Here is a 22,173-nt window from a genome sequence, read left to right as displayed (position 1 = left end):
TCTTAGCTATTGGGTAATATATCTCAGTCTTATAGGAAATTTACCTGTGTGTGTGTGTGTGTGTGTGTGTGTGTGTGTGTGTGTGTGTGTGTCTTGGATAGACATAAGAAATATTTGAAAGAAAACTGTTTTCTGTTGGTAACTTTTTGCGTTGTTTTTTTTTATTATAGTGATCTGATTTGGAAGGAATCCAGAAATGGAGTGGGAGATGAGGCAGTGGAAGCATCTAGTTTAGAAGAATTCATTCTAGGATTTTGGCTATGAAAGGGAGAAGATATATAGGTTAATAACTTGATAGGGGATGACAGATTCAAGACATAGTTGTAGTGTTAACTCAGGTTTTATCCTTTTCCGTGGTGTCTCTCATAATTGAGTTTTATCACTTCACTTTGCTTCAGCAAAAAGTGGCTTTAAGTGCACCTACTTGGGGTGAAATTCCTACTGCAGTAATTCTTAACCTGGGGTCTTGAAGTTTTTTATATTATTTTTGTGATTGTATTTCAATATAATTGATTTCCCACTTACAACTGTTTTATTTTGTGCACTTAAAAACATCTTGGGAAGGGGTCTCTAGTTTTCATCAGATTGCCCATGATATAGGGAAGTTCATGACGAAAAGGTTAAGAATCGCTGCCTGGTGGTTTTATGCCCATGAAAGTGTTAGGCCAGAAGATACTATTATATCCCGATTCACTATTTGTTCTATTAGAAAATACTTGGCCTAGTGTCATAAATAGCTAATACTTTTGAAAGTTTGAAATGAGACTGCAAAAAGCAGATGGGTTACGTAGAGAGGGAAGGTATGTATACTTGTTCAAAGACTTGTTTTCAAAACAACTGTGTGGTAGTCTTAGTAGTAACTTTCTGAAATGATGTATTTGTTTTAGAATGAAGGGAGTACTTTCCATCATTTATTTATTACTAACTCTTTGTTCCTCTTTCCAAAACGCAAAATTCATAAGATTGTAGGATAAAACCTGGAAGGGTCAATAGAGATCATTTCTAGTCCAGCCTTGTCAAGATAAGGAAATAAGATCCAAAAGGTTAAATGTCTTGATATTTCATATGGTCACAGGTAGGTTTTGAGTAAGCTGAGATAGAATTATCAGACCCTAAATTCAGTGAATGTTCTCTTCATTTTATTACTGTGCTATTTCTCAAAGATTGAAAATATGGTAAATTTATGAGAATGTAGATCAGTAAATAGACTTTAAATATTCAAGGACTAAAAATGTCACTAATTTTCATTTACTTCACTTTTTTTTGTTAATGCTGGAAAATTTCTGATAGTTATTTTTAATTTCTATGAGATTATAGTTTTGCATGACTCATAGCTGAACGTTTATTTCTGAGAGAAGTTTGGAGATATTAAAGGAGCTTTGCAATTTTTTGAAGGTACTCCAATCCCTCTTGCCACCTCTAGTTTGTCTGCACCTAACTCATAGTCTTACTATCTGTTCCATTTACATAAATTGTTGGACAAGCTCTGCAGATTGTTTCACTAATTGGGTTTCAAAATATGGGCTTCCTTATGCACTTTTTTTTTCCTTTGTTAATGTTTAAGTCAAACTGTTGTGATAGTTTATAGCTTTCTTGCAAAAGGCTCTGTAAATGAGGCTTGATTAGCAGTCAGCATGAGGTCACGTAGAAAGAGCATATAGAAAACCTCACCATTCATAGGGAATCTCTCCTCAACACTGATTCTACTCTGCACCTCCTCAGTCATAGTGGTGAATACCTTTGGTGAGAATTCATCTCATTGTTTTATGCTTTTTCAGATAATTATGATCTGAATGTCATAAGGTTATCTTTTTATCTTTGTTCTATCTTTCAAGGACTCCTAAAATAGTTTTTATGTATGGATGGGGCACACAGTATTGGAAGAGAGTTTTTTAGGACAGTTTTTTAAGATAACAATAAATCTGTAGAATCTTCCATTTGCCATGGCTATTTTTTTTTTATTAATTAGTTTATTTTTAGTTTTCAACATCCACTTCCACAAAGATTTTGAGTTCCAAATTTTCTCCCCATCTCTTTTCTCTCCCCATCCCAAGACAGCTTGCATTCTGAATACTCCTTCCCCCATCTGCCCTCCCTTCTATCCCCACCATACAATCCCTCCCCCCCCACCTATCTTCTTCTCCTTATATTATCCTGTAGGACAGGATAGATATCTATACCTCTTTGCCTGTATATCTTATTTCCAGTTGCATGTGAAAATAATTTTAACATTCATTTTTAAAACTTTGAGTTCCAAATTCTCTCCCTTCCTCTCTCCTCACCCACTCCATTTGCTATAATTTTTGCTCAGTTGTCTGATAATAAAGATATGGTCTGATGTGTTATGTTTCATGTGAAAGCTTTCCTATTCCCAACTGATAACTTCTTTAAGTATCCCATGATTTATGTATAGATGACTCTCTTAAAAATCTTATGTAAATGAGAATGTAAAAATATAAGTCAGTAATTGTTTTTCAATATTGATAAGGTCAGGTTTTTTTTTCCACACTTTTTGTATCTCCTTTGTGAATTGACTCTTCAGTTCCCTGACAGTTGTGTTATTTCCAGCATGGATCTCCTCTACTTGTTCTTATATGACTTTTTTCTGTCTTTGTCTTTTTTTTTTTTTCTATTTATATCTCCAATTCTGTAATGTTTAGGTTCAGGAGTGGTGGTTCTTTTGACTTTTATGATGAAGTTAGTTTGTTATTTTTTCATGTCTTTTATCACTTAAAAAAAATTATTTACTGCCTTCCTATTTTTTATCCTAAATTCACACAAGATGACTTTGCTTATTTTGGTCTGACAAAATTTTCTTGAAATTTGTCTTTGGCTGCCATTTCTTTTCCAATGACAAGTAAGTCAGGTATTTTTGACAAAAGCTTCTTTTTTTTTTAGTGCTCTTATATTCTCCTTGTCCTGGCAGTTGATTCATATTGGTTAAACTTACATATGAAATTGTAAGAGCTTATATCTATCTACCTTTTTCTACCCACAATGTATTTTTCAAATTTTCTCATTTGTTTGACTAGGTCTAGACTCCTCCCGTCTCATGTCCTTCCCCACCCCTCCCCCAGCCCCTCCTCAACCACTTGACTTCCTGGTTTCCATCCCACCTAAAATCCCACCTTCTAAAGGAACCCTTTCAATGATTCTCCTTAATTCTAATTCCTTCCTTCTGCTGATTGTCTCCAATTTATCCTGCACATAATTATTTATATGTTGTTTCCCCCAGTAGGCCATGAACTCCTTGGGAGTTTTTTTGTCTTTTGCCTTTCTTGGTATCCCTAGCGCAAGTGCCTAGCACATAGTAAGTGCATAACTGTTTGTTGTCTTATTGAATGTTAAGTACCAATACAGAAATTTTAAAGATTAACAATTATGTTGTCCAGTAGTCATGAGATGAACTTCTTGTACAGTTGGAGCCTGACAGCTCTTAAATGCTATGCTAGCATATTTGTTTTAAAGATAGGAATATATTTAGTATAATTGGGAAGTGTGAGGCATTTTTGATGAGCAAAAGTGACAGATTTTATGGAAATTTTCTTCTGATTTTAGATTATTTTATGTACTTTTCCCATTTTCTTATACTTATGTGAAATTCATTCAATAAATCGCCAAAACCATTTTCAGTAATAAGGGAGGAGAAACTAGAATCAAAAGAAAAAAAAAGAAAATAAGATAGTATCAGATGGTATATTTGACAACAGTTGTATTTAGTCTTTAACTTAAAACCTTGTAGTTTTATTTCAAATTTTGTTTGCTAAGGGCATCCTGATTTGTGATGGCTCTTAATGAAAGTCAGGGTATCTATTTTGTTTGTAAAATTAGCAAACAGGTTTGTTTCAATGTTTCATACCATCCTATTTCTTTGAGTTTTGCTTAGTAATCATTTCTATTTTTTAATCAAATTAGCATTGAAGATTGCTACTCATGGCTGCCGGAGCTTTGTGTAATGCATGCTCTTTTTCACATGGAAAAAATCACATTTCACAATTACCTATTGGATATTTTCAAACTGGATATTCAAGAAATATCTTAAACTTAACATGTCTAAAACTGAATTCACTGTCTTTCCCCCTAAACTCTACCTTCCAAAATTTCTTTCGTCTTTTGAAGGCATTACTATCCTTTCAGTATGTCTGGTTCATAATCTCCACATTATTCATGACTCCTGACTCTGTCTCACCCTATTTATCCAGTCATTTGCAAAATCCTTCTGTTTTCACTCTTACAACATTTCTCACATCTGACCATTTCTCTCCACTCACAAAGAAAGCTATCACCTTTTAGACCCTCAGTACTTCTCACACATCAGTTATTAATAGTATCCTCCTAATTGGTTTCCCAGCCTCAAGTCTCTCATCTCTCCAGTCCATTCTACAATTGTTTGCCTAGGTAATTTTCCTTATGTGTGGATCTGACCTGTGTCTCCTTCACTCAGCCAACTCAGTGGCTTCCTGTTGCCCTAGAACAAAATATGAAGTCTTCTGTTTATCTGTTAAAGCTGTATACAATCTGACCTCAGCCTTACTTTTTTTAATTATTATTTTTTATTAATTTATTTTGATTTATCAACAATCACTTCCATATGCTTTTGCATTTAAAATTTTTCTCCCCCTTCCTCCCCCAACCCTCCCCAAGACAGCGCAAAATCTGATGTAGGCTATGCATGTACATTCCTATTAAACTTATTTTCACATTAGTGATGTTGTAAGAAAGAATTAGAACCAATAGAAGCAACTACCAGAAAGAGAAAACAAAACTCAACAGAAGAGGAAAAAAAAAACCTAGCAAATAGTATGCTTTGATCTACATTCAAACTCTGTATTTCTTTCTTTGGATTCGGATAGCATTTTCCATCACGAGGCCTTTGGAGATGTCTTAGATCCTTGTATTGCTGGGAAGGGTTAAGTTTATCAATATTAGTCATCGCACAATGTGGCTGTTATTGTGTACAACATTCTTTTGGTTCTGCTCACTTCACTCAGCATCAGACCATATAAGTCTTTCCAGCTTTTCTCAAATCAGCCTGGCCATCATTTCTTATAGCACATTAGTATTCCATTACATTCATATACTACAACTTGTTCAGCCATTCCCCAATTGATGGGCATCCTCTCAATTTCCCGTTCTTTGCCACCACAAAAAGAGCTGTTAGAAATATTTTTGTACAGGGGAGTCCTTTTCCCATTTGTATGATCTCTTCAGGATATAGCCCTGGAAGTCTCAGCCTAACTTTTGAACCTCTGTGTTGGTCAGTCATTAACATTTATTATGGTCTAGGCTCTGTGCTAAACATTAGGGATACAAAGAAAATCAAAAGACAGCCTTAGCTCTCAGGGAGCATTACTCCCTTTCCTGCATTCTATAATCTAGCCCAACTGGCCATCTTTCTGTTCCTCATCCAGGACAGTTCATTTCCCATCTCTTTGGCTGTCCCTCATACCTGGAATGCATTCCTTCTTTACCTCTGCCTCATAGAGTCCTCCCTTTAAAATGCGACTCAGTCATCATGTTCCTCATAAAGCCTTTCCTGATTGCCCAAATGCTAGTGCTTTCTCTTCTGTAATACCTTATTTAACTTCCCTGTATATATATGGTATATACCCACGTATTTATTCACTTTCTCTTTATGCCATATATTTTTTATACTTCCTTGTCTCCATTAACATGTAAGCTTCTTGTGAATACTTATATTCCCAGAGCCTAGCAAAATGAGTGGTACAGAATAGGTTTTTAATACATATTTGCTGATTGATTGGTTGATTCACTTTCCCTTTTTCAGACCCTAAGAACAGAGCCAATCCACCCCAGGACCTTTGTTGTTCTTAATAACACTCAGTGCCCTTTGAGGACATTAAGATTCTGAAGGAACCCTAGTTCCTTCTGTGATTAGAATGGCATTCTCATAGCTTAAATATCTTATTCTTATGTTTGTTTTTCATAGTTCATACTCAGCTTTGATCTCTTTTATCAAAGATGCTTGAAAGTTCTATATCCATTAAAGGCTTATTTTTTCCCATTAGGTTATACTCATTATTGCAAGGTAAGATATTTTTTATTGTAAACCTATCTCTTGCCTTCTGTAATATTGTATTCTAAGATATCTGTCTTTTTCTTTTGTTTTTTTTTTTTTAAAGTAAAAGCTTGTGTGATTCTAACTGGTCCTTTGATACTTAAACTGCTTCGTTCTGCATGCTTGTGATATTTTTCTTTTGATACGTAAGTTCTGGATGTTGGGGTTATGATGTTTCCGAGATTTTTCCTCTTGAGTTCCTTTTAAGGAGGATGTCAGTGCATTCTTTTTATCTTTACTTTGCCTTTTCAGACTAACAGATTTGGTCCATTTTCATTTATGATTTTTTGAAATATCATGTTAAGATTTTTTTTAATACTGATTTTTAAAGGAGTCCACTGATTTTCAAATGACTTATCCCATTTGTAATGAGTTTTTTTTTTGGTTTTTTTTTGGTGAGGCAATTGGGGTTAAGTGACATGCCCAGAGTCACACAGCTAGTGAGTGTTATGCGTCTGAGGCCGGATTTGAACTCAGGTCCTCCTGACTTCATGGCTGGTGCTCTATCCACTGCGCCACCTAGCTGCCCCACTTATCCCATTTGTAGCCAGGAAAATTTGCCTGCCCTACTTTCAGAACAAATCTGGGATTTAAAAGTATAGTGGAGCTAAGTGTTGTGGCACACTCCTGTTGTCCCTGCTGCCTAGGAGGCTGAGGCTACTGAATTGCTGAAATTTTGGAGTTCTGAGCTGCATTTGGTTAAAACCTTAACAGCTATCTGGACTAAGTTTTGCGTCTGTAGAATAAAGCCCTAGGAACAAAGAAGCCCACAGGCTGTCTAAGAAGGGGCACACTGGCATAGATCAGAAAAGAGCAGGCCAGAGCTTCTCTGCTGCTCAGCACTGGGATTGGACTTGTGTGAACACTTAACTTCCAGCCTGGATAAGATTAGGAGACCCAGCTCCTGAAATGAATGAATGAATAAATAAAAATAGAAATATTCAAAATTACTTCAAAATAATTTTTAAGATTTGTTTTGAAACATTGACTAAAATGTTCTGGATTTTTAAAAAAGTATTTGATACTGTTCTTTAAAAAGATTCATTTCTTTGCAGTGGGCCAGCCTATTTTCATATGGACCTTTATAAACACACAGTCACCCACTCTAGGTCTGGTAAAACAATTTAAGACATTTTTAGATGTAGGAGTCTGCACAGAGGGAAGTTCATGTAATTTTAATAAATACTCTTGACCTATCTGTTGGTTCATGAATAAAATAAATCTTACTTTTCCCTATATCCATCAATTCTTTGACACTTAATGCCAATCATTTAACATATTTAACCTCTCCCTCCTGTCAGATATTTATAGCCCATCCACAGTTAAAGAAAAAAGAAAAAATAACAATGCATGTAGAATAGAGAACTTTCTCTCCTGCTAAGCCCACGAATAGGATCTGCTCCACAACTCTCATGTTGAATAGTTGCAAGTCTGGAACTCTTAAGTCCCAATGGTAAATAGTAGACAATCTAGGCAGTGTTGCATATCACTTTTTGGATACTGAAATAGGTTAGCTTGGAGTATGGTAAAACTGTTTGACAGTAGGTACTTTTTCTTTTCTTTTTTTTTTTTTTTTTTGGTATCCACAGTGCCTAACACCTAAGAGACACTTAAATTCATTTTGATTAGTTGGTAAAAGGCTTCATTTGTATTTTGTCTACAGTTTTACAGAGGGAAAGAAGTATGCATATTTTCTAGGTTTATGGCTGATCTTCATCTTTATATATAGAGAGAAATGTATGCTTTATTCACTTTTATCAACTTTGTTGTGACATAATTAACTTATGCAAGGGTGGTACCAATAGAAATCTGATTTTTAACATCTTTAATTTAGGATTTCCTTAGAAATGCTTTTTTCTTGTCATTGTGACTGACCAATTTTAAGGCCACTAGTTGACTTAGCATCAGTAAATTCTATTAAATCCATTGAAGCATGCTCATTACTAATGCATACAAATACACATACACATATATATATTTATACGTACATACATGCATACATACATACATGCATGCATACAGTACTGTCATTCAGTTTGAGGCTATTCCTCAGAGTTCTGTATTCCTTTTACGTATCTGTTTTCCTAGATAGCTTCTGAGATTTCTTCCAAATCAAATTATCTTATTCTCTGAATTGAATTTGACTCAGTATTTATGCTTTATTCTGTAGGGGTACAATGACTGGGAAACAAGTAGGGCTACAGAAGAGTATAGCTGTACGGTGAAGGGATGGAAATTACAGATCCAAAGTGGGTAGTAGGGTACAAATAGGAGAGGAACCTGTAGTTTGTAGCATCAGGTACAGTTTTAGCATAACAGCAGATGTTCTCAGAATGCTACTTCTCTTAGTTATTACTCTCTTTTCATGACACCATTGAAAATCCAAAGAAGTTATTGTTTGTGAGTATGACACACACTTAGATATTTGCTTTATTTTAACAAAAGAAAATAAATAATAAATAAATATAAAATAAATATAATAATAATATTTCTAAATGTGGTAATTGTAGATTTCCATTTAAGTATACTTAGAATTTAACAGAGCAATTTTGATGCCTGCCTAATTTTTTTTTTAATGAGGTTTTATATATAATCCTTCAGTTTAGGATTTTAAGTGCCTTGTAGCTAAAGCATTTTACCTTGTTTTAAAATATTGAAACCTTTCTACAAGCACTAGCTACAAAGTTATATTCCTAGAGTCAAATTCGGTAGAAGGTTCTTTTGTTTTGAACCCTTGTCTAAAGATTTTTAAATGTGATGCATTGTCATTAGATAAGGTCATCTCACAGAATATTATATGATTGTGTCACTCTAATTTTGTTACATTATTTAAACCATGAAAGTAGCATAATTTAATTTGGAAGGCTGCTAAAATTGTTTTTGTTTTGTTCTAAAGTTAGTTGATATTTGCTTTAAAGTTTTATATAAATTTGTGGCTATGAATGGCAAAGGCCCAGCCTTAACATAACATAATCAATTATCATTTAGCTTCTTTTGAAATGATACACTTAAATCTTAAATATTTAGCAGACTTATTCCAATGCAACTTGCTAATCTTGTTGGTTTTCTGTATTGAAATGAATATTTTATTTGTATTTTAACTGCCACATGAAACCAGCCATTATTTATTACCTTATAGTCTGTGAAGTATTGGGAGGCACAGGGGAGAGAACACTAGCCCTAGAGTCGGTAAAACTGGATTCAAATTCTGCATCTGTAATTTAGTGCTTTGTAATCTTGAACCTGTCACTTAAGTAGAATCAGTTGCATTGGATGGTTTCTGGGGGCCCTTTTATCTCTCGATCTGTGATACTCTGCTCCCAACTATATTCTATCTCCTTAGCTTTGCTCTTAAAAATATTATTTCATTATAAAGTCATTTGTTTTATGGCCAAACTTCACCACAAAGTCATTCAACTAGCATCTTTGGACAGTGAGTTCACACTTAATATCAGTCTCCTTACCATCAATCACCGTATTGCTTGTTGCATATGTATATACATCTCATAGAACTACTTGCTATTTATAAAAGTGTTGTTCGTATTTTGGCAGAACTGATTAATGCTAGTAGGTGGCATTCTTATCTACTTCATTTCAAAAGAATTTTGTTATTAAATCATGCATTTGAAAATAAATGAGGCAGATTGGTGGCCAAGTGGTGCATTTGGAGATCAAGGCAACTTGAGTTAAAATGCTGCCTCATACACTAGCTGTGTAACCCGGGGCAAGGCACTTAACCTTTCTCAGCCTCAGTTTCTTCATCTGTAAAATGAGGATGATAATAGCACCTGTATTATAGTGTTGTTGTGAGGACCAGAAGAGACAACATGTACGGTTCTTTGCAAATCTTAAAGCTATATATAAATGCTAACTTATTATTATTACTCCTTTCATTTTCCTCTTTTGTATTAATGTAGAATTCCTGTTGCTTTTAGTAGTATTAGTTCATAAAACCACAGATTTAGAGCTAGAAGGAACTTAACTTTCTTCAGTTAATTCTTCACACAGCTGCCAAAGTGATTTTTTTCTAGAGTCCAAACCTGAGTCTGACACTGCCCAACTGACTAAACTCCAGTGTCTTCCCATTGCTCCTGGAATCAAAATAAACTCATCTTTTAAAGTCTTTTATAACCTGGCCCAACATAACTTTCCAACATTATTATTCATTACTCCCCAGTAAATGTAACATCTGCCATCTCCGTGCCTTTGCACTGTTTCCCCATGCCTGGAAGGTATTCCTACCTCACCTTTGCCTTTTAGAATCTTTTGTTTCTTTCAGAAAATTGCACAAATGACATCTTCTACATGAATCCTTTCCTGATTCCCTTCCAAAATATACCTTGTATTTATTTTGTATGAACTATTTATGTACACATCTGTTCTCCCTCTAAAGAATGGAATTGTTTCATTTTGATCTTTGAAACTCATATAGCTGTCCAGTGCCTGGCATGTGGTCAGTATATAATGTATACTTGGTGAGACTGATTGAATGATTGAGTTCAATTCCTTCATTTGATATGGAAGCTGAGGCCCAGAGAGGTAGGTGATTTGCCCACAGCCAAGCAGGTAGCTGCGCCAGGATTCAAATGCAGTTCCTCTGGACCCAAGTCCAATATTCTTCTATTACTCTGTGCTGCCTAATTATATGGTTAGGGAACCATTAAAAGTAATATTCAACACTTAAAATCTTCTTACAACTGGCAGTTGTAAAATTGAATGCGACAGTGGAACAGACTGATATCTAAATATTTGTCTCGGTTTAGCCACTTTCTATTAGAACTGAAGATGGAATTGTTCTGTGTAATCTCACAAGTTTCTTTAGGACTTCTATGGCATATTATTCTCTATGCCATGCCACCCCCTCAAAATATCCTCCTCCTGCAGTTCCCCCTACTCTCCTCTTCCATAAACCTAATCCCTATTCCGCATGCAGAGGAATTTATTCGTGGAGCTAGAAGTTTGTTTTCTTGCTGCTACATGGATTGTAACTGCTACCAGTTTACAGTGACACACAACTAGTGCAATTGGTGTCTTAAGTCTTAGTGCATTCTTACATTTTTTGATTCCTAATTCCTTCCAGATACGACAACCACAGATTTGTTTGGCAAATACATAGACAACCTCAAGGTTTAAATCTTGATTAGATTTATAGAATTGGAAGTAACTTTGAGACTATTTTTGACCAGAGACCTCATTTTACTCCTTTGATTGAGGAAACTTTGGTTTAAGACATGCTTTTCCATAATTTTAATGAGGAATTGCTTTGTTGAATTCAACAAACATTTATTAAGCATCTGTTTTCTAGTGTACATTGCCCCCAAAAAAAGCATCAACTGTAGCTTGTCTTTTTCAGTTTATATTTATTGGTTACTCACTATCCACCCTATCTTTCATCAAAGTGTCTAAAAGGTTCATCGCCATGTGGTGATTTTTTTTTTAACCCCTGGAACTCACAGACATCTTTTTATTTTAAGGCTTTAAGGCATTTTTGATCTGCATCATGAGGGGAACTGACACTAATGAAATCACAGGTCCTTGGAGTATAGATATGTAACATTATTGTACTGTTTATGGAATTTGAGTGGAAATGTATTTTTACCAAAGATACAATTTGGGGAAGAAAGATCATTATTTTTACCTAATAAAATACTTATGTAGAGTTAGGAAAAGAGTCAGTTAAAAAAAAAAAAGTTACACTATAAATAGGTGACTTCCTAGGAACTTAATATCTTTACAACTTGCTGATTTAAAAATTCTCAAACTCTTCAAAGACATAAGATCTGGGTCATTTTTTCCATGATTGACATTGGAATGATTTGAAATTTTTACATGAAAGAAGAGGAGTTAAGTGAAGAAAATTGTGTATTTCCCCCTCCCCCCAAGAATTAAATTTGCAGGTCTTTTGTATTTAAAAAATCAGTTTTTGTAGACATCAAGATAGATGCAGGGTGTCTGCAGGGTGTCTGCTTGTAATAACAAATTGAACAAATAGTAAAATGATGTATGGATTTGTGATAGGCTGAGGAAAGTTCCTGAATTTGTCTTTGATGATCAAGTTTACTTGTTTGGTGTTAAAATATCTGTCATTTCAATGACATCCTATAACTTTTAACATATAACTTATATAGTAATTTTGGTCTGATAAATGAAACAAGTAAGATACAGGCCTGAATCAGGATTAAATTTGATCATCCTGTAGAACATACTAAGCATATGACTAATCTGAAAAACAGGGGCATGAATTTTGAGCAAAGATCAAATAGGAAATGTTAAAAAAATTACTTTGTTTCTAATGCAAAACTTTTAAATGCAATTATCAAAATTCTTTTCACATGCTTTGTCCAAGAAACAGTTCAAAAATGAAAGTAACAGAAAGTGACATCTATTTTAAATGAAAATTTATATATTTATATACCAGAAATGATTTGGCAGCAACTAGATATTGTCATGATGATAATTTAGTTTCTTTTCATTTTCAAATTAGTGACCAAAGGATATGAAGTTATTACGAATTCATTGTACTCATGAAACTCAACAAAACTTGTTTTTGGTTTCTTATTTACTCTTTTTTTATTAAAAATTTTGATAAAAGTGCATCATACACATTTTTTAGTACTAGAATCAAATGTTCATCAAACATTTGTACGCCCCCCCCACCCCCAAAAAGGTCTTATTTGAGGATGCAGAATGTCATCCACAAAATCAAAATTGTAAGGTTGTAAACTTGGCACTCTGACAACAGAAATAGTGCCATAAAATGATTAAGTATCAGCATGTGCACACCTGCTGTCAGGAAATGAGCTTCCCATATGCTGCACTTTGGCAGACGTACATCTTTAAAATGTATTGAATGAAACTGCTTCTGCACTCTTCATCCTTTTCAATAATACATCCCCATTGTTCTTTTTCCACTTTTCCTTCATTTAAAGGAACATGACAAATCTTTTAGAATCAAATACATTTGCTGCTAAAAGATGGTACTCTTTTGGAGAGTGCAGTAAGCAGATCTAGTTGAGTAAGTTAAGAAAGGAATGCTGTTAGTAATGATGTATGACTTACACTCAGAAAGAAAGAGAGTTTGTGCACGTTGTGCTGTTTAGTGACTTTGTTTTTAAACTTTAGCCTGAGACACACTGATGGTCACATTCTTTCACATGTCATATCAAAATAGTACTTCTGTTTTTTGTGAGCAGTGTTAAATTAAAATGATTATTTCAGTAGTTTAAAATAATAACTTGATGAGACCTGTGTTGTGAAACTTTTGATCTTTGTAAATGTTTTATGGGATAATTGAACTAAGTTTTATTTCATGGAGTATAGCTGTGAAAAAACTTTAGGGTAGTAGACAAAAGAAAATGTTTTCTTTGTACAGTTTTAAGTTTTCTTAAAACAGATTGTATATGTTTTTATTTACAGTAATTCTTTATAGCAGAAAACTGATTGAGAAATGAAGTGGATTTTGGTACTCAATCTCCATCTCTCTAAACTTTGTGTGGAAAATAGAGTGGATTATGTTTTATTGGCACATAAACTAGAAATCATACCACTGAAGTGTGCCTGCTTATTACTGCATATTAGCACACAGGATTTTATGCTGTTTGTTTCACAGATTCTCTTAGGATACCTTTTGGGTTTTGTTTTTTTTTTGTTTGTTTTTTGTCTTAAGAATTGAACTCTTCAGAAATTAAAAAAATAGTTTTAATTCCATCCTGTGATGGGAATTAACTAAAAACTGCCCCATGAAGCTCATCAGTTTTTACTCTACATGCTTTCCGCAATATTTACAGATTGCACATGGGATACAAATTGTCTTTTCTAGTGCAGTTTGCGATGACGATACCTGCCTGCCTTTTCTTTTGCTGCATTGGCACAGGCGTTGTGCTTATTTTGTTGTAAGTGGTTCCAGTATTTTATCAGTTCACTAGGCTGGAACTGATGAGAGGTAATTAGGTGACTGTATTTACAGCTTGAGTAAGAAACTCGCCAGTGATTGAAGACAAATTCATTGGGAGGGGGAACAGGGTCAATTCTCAACTTGGCAAGACAGATCCCTACATATACGTCTTCTAAATGCAAACGTCTGATGCTTAAAGAAACTTTAAAGATCTTTTCTGCTAAATCTCCAGAAAAAACATAACCAGTTCCAGAGCAGAACACAGGGTAACGCTCACTTGGGTAGAGATCTGGTGGCATATACCATTTGCTGTCTTTGTTCCGGTTGGGTGCATATCCTCTCATTAGGTAACCTGTGAAGTAGTTATGCCTAGGAGGCAGGTCTGGCTTTAACAGCTTATGTATTAAATATTCAGTATTGACAAACATATCACTATCAGTTTTCATAACATAAGGAATACGTGGGCAGTAGGTTGCAACCCAATTCATGCCCATTAGTGTCTTAATGGTCAAGTTGTAGTAAGTATCTAAATATTCCTGTTGAATAATATCGTGATATTGTCTGCTTTCTTCCAATATGGCCCGCTGAAGGTGGTCATTCAACTTAACATTTAAGCCTAATAAAAAAATTCGAGCGATTTGAATTCCAGGTGCCAGGCTTTCATTTCCCCAAGTTTGTCGAATAGCTCGTCTTGCTTCTACTTGTCCAGGTTCTGCAGCTATAAGGAGTATTAGAAAAGGGCTCTTCTCTTGGCATTTTTCTGGTTCATTTATGATATACTTGAAATGATACAAATTTGGATATCCAGTACCCTTTTCATTGTAAATACTTCCATTGGCACTGAGTGTATTCTCTAGACCAGTTACTCCTTGTGGTGACAAGTCTGTGTTGTTGGCATTAGTAGCAGTTTGAGGCCTTAGAGTTTGAGGGACTGTATCCTTCCAAATGTTCCTTAGGGAGCTGTGGTTTGTCTCGCCCTTTGTAGATCGAAATCCTCGTATAGTATAGGTTACAGGATTTTCTTTGAAGCCAGCTCTGCCTGGCAGCCAATCATGATGATTAAAAAAAAGAAACATAGCAAAAAGAAAGACAAGAGAGAGTAGACCAATGAGATGCGTACGAAACAAAGACCTCTTGGCATTCCAGGTCATCTTTGCGAAGCAGCAGTGTCGTCTCCTCCACTGAAGCATGTTGTAAATATCCAATAATGGGATATGGGATAATGGTAGAACAAAATGATGATTCCCTCTTCTGAACCAGTGCTATTCTTTGGTAATCATTTTTAAATTGTGTCCGATCTTAAGGGCTTTCCTCTTAAATCACTCTGTAAAAGTGAAAAATATAATATTTCAGAATGATCTGCATTTTTAATTGTTAGATTGACTAGAAATTATAGATTTTAGTAAACTCAAGTTTTTTTTAATATGAAAAAAGAATTACACAAATATACTGAAATAATTTGTTAATGTATTATGTTAAAGTAGATTACACAATGAATGACTGGATTGAATTATAGCTGTCTTCATCCAGTTAAACCACTTAAAATGACCCCAAACCACTATCATTGAGTAAACTTCTTGTTAAAAAGGATTATTTTCTTTCCATCCATTTCGTATTGCTCACAGAAGCTCCGATGTAGTTTTACTTTTGACCCAATTTAACGACTTAAAGCATCTGTACCCATTTTGAAGAGAGAATTATTCACTGTGTCCTGTGAGAGGCCATTTGAAAAGTGCCTTGATAGCATATGGAAGGTTTATTGGTATTAATTAAAATTGATTTGACATACAGTGGGGTAGTATGGTGCACAGTCAGCTGCCTTTTTTTGTAAAATGGTCATGTATTAGTAGTGGGACAGACGGTACAAGGTTGATTATAGCAGAGTTCAGTTAGTCACAGTACACTGCTTGGCATGTTTCCATTGGCCCCTACTGTGTTCAGAAAGTCAATGAGAAGATGCACCTGTCAAAATTAATTTTCAGGGTCTAGTAACCTCTGTGCTGGGCTTTTTAGACAGCAGTAAATGATGAATAATTTTAACTACTTAAAAAACATATTCATAAACTTTCAAATTCAGAAATTCAGTTTTTTTTAGTGATTACATAGTACACACTTGATGTTTATTCTTTGATTCATCAACTAACCAAAGCCCTTCATTTTCTAGAGGAAACTGAGACCTAGAATTATAACATGATTTGTTCACAGCCAAACAGCTAGTTAGTGGTAGGGCTAGTACAAGAAACCACTCTCTCTACTCTCTCAATCCATCCTTCTTTCTACCATACCATGTTGTCTTTCTAGAACATTTTGTTGCCTGGGTCTTCATATTAATTTCGAAATCTAACATTCAGTTATTTTTCGTTGTCTATAGTTTTGGCAAGACAGATGGCTTTACAATCACATCTACATGATAGCATTGAATAAAGAAATACTTTTAGTAATTTGTTGCTTAATGTAAAGCATAGGATATGGCTACTACTGTAGTCAGTTTTATATACAATTAACTTCAAAAACTTTTAAAATTCAGTTTTGCATCTTATTTGTACGTAGAAAGTTATATAATTACAACTTTCAGTCACTTTATAGCCTATGTTTGTTTTTGCAGTTTAAGGGAAATCATTGTGGTGAATTTATAATGCTGCATATTAAAACCTAGTCATTTAACCAAGATTAAGCCATTTGTTGCACAGTACAAATTTGTTTGTAATATTACTCCAATTTATTTCTGGACCCAGGAGTTCTGAGTGCAGAAGAAAAACCAAGTAATCATAGCATGAGTTCCACTAAAAAGTTAGAAAATATTTTTGTTAAATTTGTAATTTACTTACTGTCCTCAAATCTTTTAGATTAATTCAAAATATCTAATTGTTCATAATTAATTATGGATAACTTTAATGTAGGTAAATTTGATAGTATGTGAACTGATTTTGATTATATTAAATTTATGGTTAATTATTTCTTTTACCTCGACAAAGAAGAGAAATGGATTTGTATAGAAATAGAAACTTAGATACAAAGTGAAAATTTTTATTTAATCTACTCCTGTCATTCATGTGTAAACTTGATACTTGCATGAAGTGGTTGAAGTGTATGAATGAAAATAATTTGTGACTATCTTATTAACAGCCACTAGGGGGAGCAAGAAAATAGGAAATTTTAACCATGATTTCTAAAGTATTTACATGCTATACAGGCCATAGTATGTGATTTTTTTCAAGTTTCTAAGTTTACATAGTGTTTTGTTTTTATAGCAGTTTTCGTGGTGAAAATTTTATTTTTACATTTGTAGCATAACTAACAAACAAAAGAATTGGACTTTTTAAAAAATTTTAAGACTAGATATTTTGTATAAATTTTTTTTAATTGGAATGTGATTACATGATTTCATTATATTATAAAGAAAATACAAAGCTATCTTATTTCATCACAAAAGTATTTTCTTAAGGCTAAACCTTGTAAAAGTTAGTGCTGAACTTTCTGATTCAGAAAGTCTCCCCACTCAACTTGTAAACAATTGGCCAACATGTGTACTAAGATGGGAAACTACATCTAACCATTTTAATTTCAAAGGAATGATTTCTTAAATTCCACGTGTTCTTTTTTATTTTGAGGAAATGAACTTTTGTTTAAATCTTTAACTGTGGAAGGGTCAAGGCACCAATTAAATTTTCAGAGCCCCAAATTAATGATTTGTTACTTGTTTATCACTCTATGTGACAGTTTATTAGTCTGCTTTTGATATTCTTGTGCTTAAAAACCAGATAAGGCCAAGAACTATAGATCTTTTTTTTTTTTTTTAACAGCCACTTATGGAAAGCTTTCTATGCAACTTTATGGTCAGAACTGAATATAATAAGTTTTATACTTGTAGAATCTCATTAGTTTAAAATTATATACATATGCTAAATGTTAATCTGTATCTTTACTTAGACATGCTAATATAATTATATGAGTAGATGATGGGCTTTTAAAACTTGGAAGTTTATATGTTCCATTTGTTCATATTCACCTCTAAAAATAAACAGCTGTAAGAATGCGTATAGCTCTTTAAGATGTGTATAGCTCTTTAAGATCAGAAGTTTCTGAAGTGTTTCATACTTTTCATGAAAAATAAATTGTTTAAAGCTATTCGTTATGATGAGGAAAATTTATGATAAATGCCATTCTGTTTCTCTTCTCAAAATGTTCATATTTTACATGTTAAAATACTGGAGTAGTTTAGGTACTATCCAACTGTCAAAATCTGGCTTCTGCATTCTGCAGTAGGGTAGTAGTATTGATTCAGTTACCTTTAAAACTTTATTTTAAAAAGTATGTGGTACCTTGGGAAATATATTTATTTCACCATGTGAAATGTTTTTGTTGTGATGTTTGCATTTTGTTATTTTAAAATTCTGTATAGTAGCAAATATCATTTCAATGTATTTTCATTTATTCTCTGAAAACTGTTCAATTTAGTCCTTTTTCTTACTTAAGCAGTGCTAGATTTAAATGCCCCAGCTTTTAAAGGTATTGTTATTTTTATTTTGAAATGTTTAATTTGTAGTTTGCTAATGGAATTGTGTTTATTTAACTTATTAGGATAATAGAATCTAAATAGGGTTTTGACTCTGTACTTTAATAAGTCCATTTTTGTGTTTAGTTCCTGAGATAACTCTTTATTAGAAGGAAAATTGATAGGATGATTGAGAGTTGGTGATTAAATGATAAGTAGTAGTAATTGTTATTGCACCATATCAAAAATCAATCAAAAACAGACCTTGGAGTTTAGAAAGCTATTTAATTCTTTCAATGTTCACCTTTTGTTATTAGTTAACATGGTCACCCTGTTTAGCAATTTCAGTGAATGTAAGAAAAGTTCACCATGTTGAATATTGCTAATTTTCTTAGCAGGTTTGAGAAATACACTTGGAATCTTTAACAGTAAATTGCCGCTCTCACTCTAATAGTGACTTGCTAAAATAGATAATTGGATTTCGACATATTTGGTTCAGTACACACAGTTGCATTAGTTTTATTACATTTTAGCATAGCCTGTAGCATAGTCAGCACATTTTAACTTTCAAATTCCTTGTTTTGATTTATTGGTAAGTTAGAGGAAATTACTTGGATTCTGCATATTTCTTTGAATTCTGATATTGATGTTAAGAGAGAAAAGATGATTGTGTCAGGTCAGATTATTTTAATTGCATAATGTTAGTGTCTCTTTGTTCAGAGTTGCATTTTAGCCATTAATAGGAAAATGGGCAATTTATTGTGGTGCCATGTTGTAGGTTACTTGCATCTTATAGTCAAGATTCTTCTTTGGTATCTTCAGCTCAGTAGTACTCATAAACTGTCTGGTAACTAATAGGACTAGTGTATGAGACCACTATTTTTTACATTTACAGTGGAGGTAATGTTAGAAAAAACAGATTTGTGAAATTAGGTTTGGCTACTATTTAATATGACATTTGTATATTTTTAAAGAAGTATAGGGGGAAAAAACCAGCTCACAGTACTACAATTTAAAGGTACTCAGTATAATTTATCTACATGTCATAGATTGATGGTTTAATGATAGGGTCATATAGCCATTTTTACCACAGCTTTAATTTTGTTGAGATAATGATTCAGGGTGAACTGAGTTGATAAAGGATTGCTTTACTATGCCATTCTCTTCGTCCGTTCCCCATCTCCCCCACCCCCCCAGAGATTTTTTTTAAAGTTGAATTTCCCAATGAATTCTGCAAGTACCTCTGTGTTAGTATTTTCAATTTCTTTCCCCTTGTACTTATGTACTACAAAATGACTGTAAACTACATATTTTTCTGAATAAAACAATATTATATTTTCTTTTCCAAAACAATACAAAACCCAAAATGTATACATTAGAAATCCTTTATCTATTTTAACACTGTAATTTATGGAACTCAATGTTAAACATACTCAGTGCTCTGTGCCTCTAGGGTTGTAAAGGTAACAAAATCAAATGAATATCACACACAACGTTTTGACATACCTTTCTTGGTCAAGCCATTTATGGTGAGAGGATTATGCTCACTGAAAATACTTTTGGCACGCCATCACTTCAGGAAAAAAGATGCTATCGAACATGCGCACATCCCCCAATAGTCTGCTTCCTGCGATTGCTTTTCACAGGATCCAATCTGTCCATCTGTCTGCTTGTCTCCGAGTTACCTTCCTTGTTCATATGTGTGCTGGTCTTCTGAGGTGTTCCTGTGTTTTTTCTTTCCTTTTAAATTTTAGACAAAGAGCTTTAGTTGTCCGTTCTATTTGGAGCACTTTTACCTACCCCCCACAATTGATGCATTGAAGCTTTTTACATCTCGTTTTTTCCTTGTCGGACAATGCAGTGCTGTATTCTCTTCTCAGTATCCATATTTTTAGTGCTGAGCTGCAATGTGAAGCAGCTAGAGCTAGAATGTACTGGTTCGATTCTATTGAAAAATAATAGGATTTACCTCTCTTCTTTCATTGTTGCCAAGCAGCTGCAGGAAGGATTTTGAGCAGTTTTACTGAGATTTTGCTCTATAAAATGAAATCCATGGTTCCTCAGCTGCTGCACGGGCAGGCAGCAGTTTAAATGTGGGCTTTGACAGATGCTGTCTTCTGACAGAGCAGAATTTAACGTCACTGCTTGGCTGAATCCCACGTGATTGTTTGCATTCATTTTGACTAAAATCCCAAGGCAGGGAGGAGGCTTGGAGGTTTTACTTCTATTTGATAAATGATCCATATTCAGTACAAGTGTAGTGATGAGTGAATAATATGAAAGTGGGATGATTATGAAATACATGGTTTATGAGTTTATTTTTTCAGATTATTCTCATTTTTTCTTTGTTCCTAAACTGTGGGTTTCTAAATGCTTTTAATGTTAGATATTAGTTTTCATATTCCTAACACACTTCTGCAGTGCGTAAGAAGTAAAGCTTTTTTTATGTAACTTAGTTTGGTTTAACCCTTATAGCACCAGCTTTGCAGTTTCTTCCTTTAATATCCTTTCTTCATCCCTAGAATTTTTTCATTTGCTGTTTCCTGAGACCCAAAGAGTACCACTCACATTTCTCTTCTAAAGCTTTAGAAGTTTTTCCTCATTTCTGAAATTAATCTAAATCACTTAGTTTTAATTTCTTTACTGACATCAGGATATAAGGTAGCCTGTTTAAAAAACATTGTCATCGTTGTTTTACCTTGTTTTTCTGGTGTGCTTGAGGGCAATCCTTTATTATTGTCTTTAATGTCAGATTTTAAAAACTTTTTGTATTTCTTTTTCTTAAAAAAGCATGTTAGAATATATTCTGTGTATTATTTTAGTAGATCAGGTGGAACTTATTGGAAGAAGATACTTTATGGGGGTTAATGAGGTTTTATTAATTTTATTCACATATAAAACTCTAGAATGGCTGAGTGTCTTATTTTCTTGCAAATTTGTAGTAACTTTAGCTATTAACCTCCGTCCTTCTGGACCTCTACCCTTCCCCCCCCCCCTTTTTTTTTTTTGGAAAGAGCCTTAGGGAAAATTGGCTTTGTAATAACTTCCATTTTCAGTTTTAGCTCCAAGGGTCTGGAACAAGAACTGGTTCCTAGAAGTCCCAGAACATGTACTGGGCACATCCCCTCCCTTAAACTGCTATGAAAGTGTCTTATCTCCTGAAGTGCATTAAGATATGCTTTGTCTTCAACTTTATGTTCTATGTGTAATCCCATTTAAAATTTTTAGTTACTATGTGTATATTAATTCATATTTAGATAAGTATTAGAGAATTTTAGAACAGAAAGAGAAACCTGAGAGATAACTAGTGAGAAGGAAACTGGGTTCCAGAGATATTAAATGATTTTCCCAAAATCACATAGTGACCATCAGATCGAGGTCTTCTAACTCCATCTGCTTTCTATTCTAACTACAAGATAAAATGGAGGAGCTTAGTAATACTCAGGGTACTTCCCTAAAATAACTGGTTCTCCAAAAGTGATAATTAGTATGAGGAAAACTAATTATAGAATTTACCTCTGTAGTACTTACACTTGAGATTAATCCATTTAGGTCCAGAAAATGAATTCCTGTGTCCTGGGGGTGATTGGTAGAGTCTTAGATTCTGTCTTGCAAATATACATATATATATAAAAATGTATGTGTATGTGTATACATACACATTATGGAATCAACCTGTTCATAAATTTTAGTTTCAAGAGACAG

General features: G+C 33.9%; 2 protein-coding genes across 2 annotated transcripts in view; one reads left to right on the top strand and one right to left on the bottom strand.

Moving 5' to 3' along the window:
• CDC73 (cell division cycle 73) overlaps positions 1–22,173 on the top strand; it is a 137,720-nt gene that overhangs the window by 74,688 nt on the left and 40,859 nt on the right. The window lies entirely within an intron of this gene.
• Positions 12,624–20,535, bottom strand: B3GALT2 (beta-1,3-galactosyltransferase 2). The gene is made up of 3 exons (XM_027843431.1): positions 20,438–20,535; positions 19,975–20,208; positions 12,624–15,297 (listed from the first exon to the last, which is right to left on the bottom strand). The coding sequence occupies exon 3, from the start codon at positions 15,161–15,163 to the stop codon at positions 13,895–13,897; it is 1,269 nt and encodes a 422-aa protein (XP_027699232.1). The 5' UTR covers positions 15,164–15,297; positions 19,975–20,208; positions 20,438–20,535; the 3' UTR covers positions 12,624–13,894.

The sequence above is a fragment of the Vombatus ursinus genome, unplaced genomic scaffold, assembly GCF_900497805.2.
Source record: "Vombatus ursinus unplaced genomic scaffold, bare-nosed wombat genome assembly UNPS02014909.1, whole genome shotgun sequence".
Taxonomy (NCBI): Eukaryota; Metazoa; Chordata; class Mammalia; order Diprotodontia; family Vombatidae; genus Vombatus; species Vombatus ursinus.
The sequence above is the reverse complement of the archived record's forward strand: the minus strand, read 5'-3'. Positions and strand labels throughout refer to the sequence as shown.

What these genes read in the sequence shown, in the direction of transcription:
- B3GALT2 (XM_027843431.1), bottom strand. Translation starts at nt 15,163, where the DNA reads ATGCTTCAGTGGAGGAGACGACACTGCTGCTTCGCAAAGATGACCTGG.